The sequence below is a fragment of the Sceloporus occidentalis genome, unplaced genomic scaffold, assembly GCF_023333645.1.
Source record: "Sceloporus occidentalis isolate IW3139 unplaced genomic scaffold, rSceOcc1.0.p SCAF_117, whole genome shotgun sequence".
Classification (NCBI taxonomy): Eukaryota; Metazoa; Chordata; class Lepidosauria; order Squamata; family Phrynosomatidae; genus Sceloporus; species Sceloporus occidentalis.
The window spans coordinates 2850092-2860322 of NW_028317097.1; the positions used below are offsets into that span (position 1 = coordinate 2850092).

Consider the following 10231-nt stretch of genomic DNA (forward strand, 5'->3'; position numbering starts at 1 on the left):
TTGCCAAAAGCTCATGAGTTGTGGAAGCTCATGTTTTTGGATGTATGTATTTTAATGCTTTTTCACCTCATTCTTTCATGTTCTATTATTTCCAGCTGAATCCCAATTTTTGCATTACCTTTAAACATAAACAGTAGAATATATGAGTTTGCAAGTTCTTCCAGTTATATTATGATTTTTTTGCTGTCGCTCATCTGTCACTTGAATCTCAAAAATAGCTCTAGGACGTGATTTCACCAGAAATGCGGTGACAGAAATGTCCGCCCCTTACATTCATCAGCAATTATTTATACAGTATTAGAATCAAATTATTTTCGTCATTAAAATTCCACCCCTTGGCACATAGCGCTTTGGGCATGTGTCTTCCACTGTATTTCTGATTTTCTTGTTACATATGTCAAATATTCGGAGGACAAATGGGCATAATGCCATCTTTAGTACAAAAAGTCAGAAAGCAGGAACAAGCAGGATCAATGATAATGTAGGGAGCAGAGTATGCATCTACCTGTAAGTACAACATTAGAACATCATATTATTTAATGAATGATTAAGGTAGTATTTCAAGAGAGATGTAACAGTTGGAACTGCACTCCAAATAGATCAAATAAGCAAAAAAGTGTAGGCTAGGGAAAAGGCAGTTGCTGAAACATTGGGAGATCTCATACAGGGTGTTAGATTATCTTTTTCTTAGTCTATTTATTTTGGTAGGTAATTTCTGGATTTGCCAACTCTATATTCTTATACTTAAATAAATATAATTTAAGCATATTTTTGTCTTCCTTTTTTGTGTGAATGATTTTCAATTTACATATATCTATAGTATTTCAAGAGAGGTCACAGATGTTCAGTGGATGGAAAAGAGAAAAAGCTGTATTTTCAGGCAATACGTACTAAAATGATTATGTTAACAACTTGGGTAAAGGTAGGAGCCAAATTAACATATTAAGTTAAAGAAATTTGATTAGTTGTGTCATGAAAGTAAATGGTAACCGAAAAGAAGAATTGTGCCATTTGGTGCCTTGTAACAAGACAGACAGATCCAGCAATGAAACGGAATAGATGTAATTGGTAGTGATAGAATGAGGTTTGGACGTTATCCAAGTAGTAAGTGCAGGAGCTGAGCCACAGAAGAGTTCAGCAAATGTTCAAGAACAGAGGTCACAAAGCTACAGAATGAAGAGGTATTACATCTAGTTAAGTGTTCTGGACAAGAGTATCTGAATCACTAGTGAAACAGAGTACATGGGATGTACCTCTGTTACCCAAGTTCTGAACTAATTTCCACCATTATCTATAAAAATGGTGGCACATAGGGTACTGTACTCTTTGGCAAACACCAAATTAACTATATTTACTTCAAAATATTAAAGCACACATTTGGGGGTTTTACATATGATTTATTTAGAAAAATGGTGCAATCCACACAGCAACTAATGGTATTTTCCTGAGAATTACTCCTCAAATTTGCCAACACATTAAAAATGTCTTATTAGTATGCAGCAGTCTAGTTGAACTATGATAAGGCTGGACGCTTGCCTAGGGATTCCTAAGCTCTGGGGGCCTATGTACACTAACGAACAATCTGGTGGTGCACCACAAATGGCCGCACAGCGGTAACTGCACTATGGTTGCTACTTTAGCTGGGAGGTGGACACAGTATGGCACTGTGTGTGGCTGGCTAGGGGCCCCAATGGTTGTTACTTGACAGGTAATGTGGCTAATGTCTAAGGGCTATTGTGCCTGATCTCAACATGCAGGTAGGAGTATATGAAATGTGTATTGGGAAAACATACAATTCTAGCGTAGGAATTTTCTTTATCAATTAGATTACACTTCTACTTCTACTTACTGGCCTCAGCTCAATGTGCTTCATAAGATTATCCTAATGAGTTAAGCAATGAGCATCACAACCTACATCCATAAAATAACTACATAAATTAGATACTTACCTAAATAAAGGGTATAACGCATATGGTCTTGCTCTAATATAATTTTGTAATTGCAATGACAACTTATGATTCTTTGCGCATAAAACCTGTGCTTGTAATTTCAGTTGCGTAGTCAAAACATAGATGTCTTAAGCTAGCAGGGTGCCTTGAGTTTCCATGGTAACCCATGGTAACCCTTCATTGGTTTAAAGCTAGCACAGCTCCCCAGTTCACCACTTGACAGCCTTACACAAATAGAAGCAAAATTAGCAGAAGTGGCACAATTACACTTTATTCAAACAGTTACTTGTGGCTCAATGCTCACGAACATATCCATCAATGTATATACATGCACATTTCATGCGAAGACTGTTCTATGGTGTGGTCTTATGCTACACTATAGAACATGAAATGTACTTACTCAATAGAACAATAACTTATGTATGATAATAATGATAATAACATCTTGTGTCGGTTACATTTTTTATATAAATAAAGATGTAACTTCTCCTGCCAGTTATCATTGTGCTGTCACAATGGATATATATATATATACTGGTTCTCCACACACAGAGTGATATTTTGAAGGATCATCCAAGACAGCTGGCTTCCTGGCAAAGTGACACGCGGGGTGTCGGGTACCTGGCAAAGAGACTCCCAGAGTGCCAGGATTCAAGCATAAAGTGCATGTACTATGTGTAGATCTTTTTGTATATGGCAGCTTAAGTATTTTCTGTTTGTTTTACTGTAGTTAGAGTTACCCTCTTAGTGCCCAGGGAAGGGCATGTCTTAAAGCCAAGGTTACCCAGAGGTTTCCTTCTGAAATGTTTTTCCTCTCCTGCGTGTTGAAGAATAACTCTTTGTGAGTCCAGAGCTAACTCCTTCTCTCTCCCCCTGCCTAATCCATACAGTGTTTTCTATTATATAATAAAGCTTTGATTCTCACCATAATCATTGTTGTCTATGAGTAATTCTTTTAAAATCTAAAGTATAAATAACCAATGTATGTTTAGAAAATAAATATAGAAAAACTACTTTGATCCTTAAATATATGTGACTTCATCATAATTCCAATGAAACAGAGCTTCTTTTTTCAGCTTTGAATAAAAATGCACACACATCTCCATGTGATAAAAGTACATATGATTTCTTACATCAAGTAGATCCAAAAATAAAACATTTATTTTAAATTAGGTAGATATCTATTAATCACAACAATGGAAAATCTGTGGCTCACAACCTAAAGAGCAAGTGTCCTTAGAGATGGACCTTAACATCAATGGGTATAGTCATATTAGATTTATAAAACAGTTCATATTACAAAAAAAATAGGTTGAATACAATTCTATTTTATATTGAAACTTAATTGACAAGAAAGCCTTTCCATAGTACCTGTATTTTGTATATGCAGCCTCCATTAGAGATATTTGTGCTTTTTGACATGAAGTGATGAAGACTTTGTATTAAATATGTGCATTAAGGAGTATGCTGAATGGAGAACTTTGCTCCCATCACCCACCTTGCACAGCAAAAAAAGGTCTACAGCTCTGAGGAGGGTCGTCATGACAACATATTAAGGAAGCAGCTGGCCTTGGCCATCAAAGCAAACAGAGGCCTTACTGCCTCATCTTATCCAGTGATTCAACTGGCACAGCAGCTCTTAATTTCCTAAAACACTTCTTAAAGCAATTACCCTATAATGCATCTTAAAAATTATATATTTCTAAACACAACTTTCATATAACACATTGACAGCGAAACGCAAGTAATTCTATTGTTAAAAAAGTTATGGTGGAAAATGGAGAGCTCTCCTAATTATATTACTTTTTATATGTAAGTGTTTTCATCATCAAGATTTGGAATGATGAAGATAATCTAAAAAATATGCATAAATGGGAAAGGTTGTGGAAAGGTATACCGACACTCTCTTCAGGGACAAAATTAGGCTTAATTACATTGTTGCTCTTTGTATCCACTATTCTAATCTTACTGCATCACCATCCTTTTATAACATATATTAAGTAAAAATAAGTTAATGCAATTTTTAACCTGCATTATCCATTCCAAAAGGGTAACAATAAGGTCTTAAATTCTGAAAAAATACAGATATAACAATGGTGATTAAATTTAATTTCATTATATTTAGAAAACATGGATACAACAAATGACATCTCCTGCTTAGAAAGTATCTATCTAGATAGATAGATAGATAGATAGATAGATAGATAGATAGATAGATAGATAGATAGATAGATAGATGTAGATATATATCTATATTTATACTGGGAAGAGGGGTGATGTGGTGACTCGTGCTTAAATGAAATAACTAGAGACATGGGTTTTCAGCCTCTGGTTGTCATGTCAACCTATATTTTGATGATACTGATTACAACATCCTAGAACAAACCCTGCATCACATGGCTGGTTACTATGACAATGGGACCAGGTGTGTGGAATTTGAGTACCAGGCTTAAAGGGACACCATCATCCATAATTCTATTGTCTGGGCCATTTCTAATTAAGCTTTGCAATAAAGCTTGTATTATGAAGGTTGCAGAGTACGTAATCTATGCTTCTATTTTTCAAATCAAGTTCTTCATTGTTTTAGCGTACATACTGTTGCATCACTTCAGTCTTGCCAACAATGATGATTGCTTTTGTTAGATTATCCTGACCCATAACATATAAGTGGTCCTTTATAGCAGTAATGGTTTCCCTACTATCCACTTATAACTGCAATATACAGTGCAATATACAGTGCAGTCTGATATCCACGTATTTTTGTGTATTGTTTGAACAAAAGGTTAAACAATAAAGACAATTTTTGTAGCCTTCTTTGCTTATAGTTATCAAAGCTGTCAGTATTTGTGGAGGACACTGCATGTTGTAGTTAGATTCATATTATGATACATATAACTATCGCCAACTATTGACTACTTGGACTATTAATCAGCTACACCTATGCATTTATGCCTCACCTTTTAACAATATGGACTCAATAAACAATCTCACCATTAATTAAACTGATACATTTGTTCAAGTATGCTTATAGGGCTCCTGAATTTCTCTGAGTGAAGCACAGCTGCAACCACACAAACCACATTAGACGTAGGTGCACTCTAATGGTTATAGATCCATCAACAGTAATTGCAAGCCTAGAGCTGCTAGCCCTGTTATAATGCCCAGATGCAGGCTTCAGGAGCAGGTGTTAGTATAGGGCTAATACAAGTAAATTAATCCTACTTCGTGTTTCTCTTCTCCCTTTCATAAAATACCCGGTTGCCTGTAGGCACAAATAAATTGAGTAACATGTAATGGTAGCTGCATCAGACCAGGATAATTTGCATAGCCTTGCAATATTCCAGTGATCTGCCTGTGGATATACAGTTACATTAAAGACAATGTCTTTTTTACACATATCCTTGGTAAAAAGTGTGCCTTTAATTTGATAAAGCAAAGAGCAATATGTAATGAATCAAACACTAAAACCAGGGGAAGCAATTACAGTGCAACCGGTGGACTTATGATAAAAGTTGTCTCCATAAAGTTAATAAAAATGTAAATCTTTGTACAGTGGAAAAGAAATAAGTAAATAATGGAATGTCATACATGTATAGCATATGACATTTGCACATATTCTCAGCTCTCCTTAGGGCCTGTCAAACTGGTATGTTGGCCAATGCATACGTTCCTCGATGAGTTTTGTGTTGACTTCACCCTATCAAAAAATCCCCAAAAATGCCCATAGCAGTATATTAGTAATTTCATATTTTCCACTCCAAACTTAAGCTTACGAAAGTTATGCACTACCATAGTGGACAACACGCAAAAGAAAATCACAACATAATCATAAACAGAAACATGTCCAGACTACCCCATGGTTTGGAAAGTTTTCCTTCAACAGCACTATAGAATTTACTATTTAATGATGAGCGATGTTTACAAAAATAAACATTTTCAAATTCAGCATTATGCCTATCTCATGCAAGTTTGAATCCCCTCATTATATAAAACTCTACTACATCTGCTACCCTCTGGCTGAAAATAAGTGACTGCACCGAAAAGATCCTCGTAAAGCTTCCAGTCTCCCTGAAAACGTCTACACGCATCAGTGACAGAGGCCACCAACTTAATTTAAGACAACGGCATGGTAACATAACGTACTTCCACCTAGAATAGAACATTCCTTCCAGCCAAACATCACAACAAAGTTTAAATGGCACCAGGGATGACCTTTTCATACTTCAAAGAATTTCAGAAATGCAGTTTGGAGCCTCAGGCACAGAATTAATTTTAACAATCCATCCACTGCCTGCTGGATGTGTTTGAAAATACTCTACTGTTGGACTCTTAAAGTTCCCTTGGACTAATGGTTTTTCAGTAAGCAGGATGCTTTGAGAAGTATCAAATGGGAGATTTTTTAAGGGTTCAAAACATTATCCTACAATATTTTTTGCAGGATATTCACAAATCAGTAATTACATTTACCTTGAGAGAGAAGATTATCTCTGGCTCAAGTATAAAAGCTCTCCTGGCTTGAAAATCTTTCCACATGCAATTATGTAGCAGGTCTCATGAGAAGTACAACCAGAAAGCAAAATATCTCCATGTCGAGGGCAACATAAAAGGCACTTTAACTATCAATTCGATAATAACATACAATTTATGGATTTTCTTTTATTAGAAAAAGGGCTGTTTCTCCAACTGCTGGGACAAACATTATGACAAAGACACAGCGTTCTTTTTTATTAACTGGAGAGAGATTTACAGTCAAGAAATGCAGCATTCTATTGACTTGGGTGGAAGAAGAAGAAGACCTATGAGAAGACAGATGGCCAGCAGTTTTTACATGGGGTTAATCCATGGTAGCAAATTATGTTTGTAGACAATAAACTGCCCTAAATTTGTTTTACTAAACAGAGGAGTATTCTCTGCAGAAGTATTAATGATGGCTGGATTTAAATCAACCATTCTATCTGAAGAAGAGACCTCTAAGGCCCCAAACGTTAAAGTTTATTGTTTTGTTCAACCCAATATACGGTATCACCATTCATTGAGGATTCTGTGAACAGGTAATCTGAATATACAGGTATCTTGCAGATCTCCTGGATATGTGTGGTAACATGTCTGTTTTTTTCTCATTGAGCATTCAGTTTAATCAGGTGTTGGGGGTAGCCAGGGCTACATTGCTTTACAAAAGACATGGACAACAAAATATTCTGTACATGCACCAACATATACAAAAGGTATTTGTTTTTCAGTTTATTGATATACAATCTGGGCAAATGTCTATAGAATAACAGACTGTGACAGTCGAATCGAAATAGTCGGATCCAAAATCGCATAATTGAAATGACATGGCCAAGTCTATTTGCCTCTTTCTCTCTCCATCCTTTCCCTTTTCTATCTGTTTCCCCTTCTTTTTTCACTCCTCTGTATCCCTCCTCTCTCTCTTCTATTTCTCTCTCCCTTTTCTTTTCTTTCACCTCATCCTCTCTTCCTCTCCATTTCTCTCTCCTCCTCCTACCTTCTGTTTTTCTTCCACTCTCATCTACTTCTCTCTCTCCCACCCTTCTTTCTCCCTTCCCTCTTTTTACACTCTCTATATCCCTCCTTTGAACTCTATACCTTTGCTTTTTTTTGCCTGGTAACCATCTCCCATCCACCTTCTCTTACATGACATCATTTCCATTGTCACATCCCACCTCATGACGAGAAGAAAAGGGAGCAATCACAGTAGAAAATGTGCTCATCTGAGTAGTTTAAGTGGATCAAAATGGGTTAATTACTTTCACATGTATTTAACTATTTGAAGTACACCAGTTTTGTTTTTTTATGTATGGAAAGGTGTTATGAAAGGTGCAATTACCTGTTATGCTGGAAAAATGTTTATTAATTAAACGTCTCTAGTTTGAGTGACTTTAAATATGATTACCTGCCGTTTCGGAGTCTGCAGATGGCATTTCCCCATTAATGCCATTCTCCTTGGTGTTGGAATGAGAGGCCTGGAGAGCCCGCTCCCCATATCCTCTGTCCTCTGCCTCTCTGAAGGGAATGCCATTGGAGCTGTGGACTACCCCTTCTCCTGCCCCTCCTTGTTCTTTCATGTCTGTGGCATGCGGGAGAGAGGAAGCTTCCATGAGCTGTCCAGCTGCCCAAGGAGATGACTTGGGCTCATCCTGCCTGTTGTCCGTCATGCTTTTCCTTCTACCCAGAGACCTAGAAAATAATATTCAAATCATTCTTACAAATCCTGTTTTCTCTTAAAGCTGCTGTTTTAGATGATGCAATTTATACGTTCAAATAGAGTGTCTATTCATTAAACTAAACATATATTTTTATACATAATGCATATTGTTCCCTTTCTCTATTTTTGTAAAAGGAAATATTTGACTGGGTAAGGGACAGATTTATGATACACAGAAAACAATCACTAAACATAATTTAAATACTTAAACTTTTGTGTATTATATGAGTTTAAAATAGGAAAATTATTTGTTCAACCACTGGAAATAAAGCATTTTATGTTGGCTAATTGCTAAAACTGATTATGAAAATGACTTAGTAATGTAAGCTGCAAAACACATTACAATCACAATCTTTGGTAAGCCCATTTTTGTGGGCTATTTGAAGCTTAAGTGACAATTTTGATGCATAACACAATAGGTTAATGACAGTACCTGGGCTTTAGTTTGCATGTTACTTTGTTTCCCTATGTACCAGAGCCGTAACTAGAGCTACTGGAGTATTGGATGGGATCAAAAGCCCTACCTCATTTCTGACATCCCACCTGGATCAGGATATGCAAGGGAATTGCCCCTTGGTGACTCATACATGTTCAGTTTGTGGCACTTAGGGCACCTGCCTCTCTTGCCTCATGGAAGTTATGTCTCTGCTGTACATGAATAGCAGTCCTCTTCTTGACAAACAAATGGCACGCCTGTTTTAAAGTGTCTGAATGTGGGTCCCAAAGTCAGTGTTTCACTGAATATATAGTACAGCACCAAACAACTGTGTTCAACATGGGCAAAAAAGGTCACATTCTGACATACAGAGTCCAGTGACCAAATGGAAGCCTGATAGCTAATGCATTCCAAAATGTATGCCCTGGAGCTGCCCCAATCTATTATTGGTTTATGCCTGTTGGCCAACTAAATAAAATCCCATAATAAATTAACTGGCAACTTTTTCAAGGACTCATATGGCCATAAGTGTTTTGAATACTTTGAAATATTTTATACTTTATGACCAGAAGTTTATCACTTATAATCCATTATTTAAACAATACTCTGCTTTTATGGCTTTTTTCAAATAAATTTCAAGATGTAGTTACCCAACATGGCATCACTACAGACATTTCTATTGCCCTAATGTGTTGCCTAATATATTTTTTTTAGTGGTTTCAGTGAGGGACTAAGATTACAATTAAACTTAATTTCTATCAGTGAAGACTTCCACTACCTGCCCGTGAGCTTGCCATCTAGCCTTATGGTACTTTTACACAAAGTTCTCGGCAAGAATGGTGAGTTTATGAGGGCCCCAAGATCTTACAATCTAAAGATGCACAATGTACTATAAAGGATTCCACTATGTTTCTCCTGAATGGCCTTGTATACAGCATAATAAAATGTGGGCCAATTATTGTGTCAATTTAATTATGCATTATGTGGGGTCAGCTCAGTTTTCCTGCTGGCTATTCTTCATAATGCATAGGGCAGTCACCTTTACTTGGCTAAATAATAAACCTGTTCTTGATATTAACCTCAAGTCATCCCATGGAGAGGGTAAAAATGACTTTAATGTTCCCATTGCACCAAATATCGTATTTCCTACTCCCACAGTGAAAATTAGCTGAGGTACAGACAGTTATGTGCATAATAAAGCAGCAGAACTGTGGCTTGAAACAGACTAGCATTGTTCCCTGGTAGCTGAATGGGAAACCTTTAACCCAGCTTCTACTACTGCTAACAAAGCCCTCTTTTGCTGTCTACACTATCAAGTTGAAATAAGCAAGGAAACTACAAGTGTGAATTGGTGAATGGAGAGCATTGTGTAGCAAGAAATGACAAAGCTGGAAACTGTACACTTTAAGGGAAAGAGAATTAATTTGGTTAACTTGATTCTTTTGATCGTTTTTTTTAGAACAATCTTGCTTGATGATAGAGATAAAATAATGGACATCTCCTCCAAATACAGTTACTGCCCAATATTCGGCCCAAATGGCTATTAAACAGCAATTTATCTAGATTTCCAAGAGGCCAGAAACAATAGTACAGTTCTTTACGGTGTACGGCATTCAAGAG

The 10231-nt window shown here is 36.6% G+C and overlaps 1 protein-coding gene across 1 annotated transcript in view; it reads right to left on the reverse strand.

Annotated features, from left to right (window-relative positions):
* LOC149282414 (microtubule-associated protein 2-like) overlaps window positions 1-8125 on the reverse strand; it is a 29775-nt gene extending 21650 nt beyond the window's left edge. Inside the window, exon 1 of the mRNA XM_089498280.1 lies at window positions 7864-8125. Within this exon, the coding sequence (XP_089354406.1) occupies window positions 7864-8125 (262 nt within the window). The remainder of the gene's footprint in view (window positions 1-7863) is intronic.
* Between the last annotated feature and the right edge of the window lie 2106 nt (window positions 8126-10231).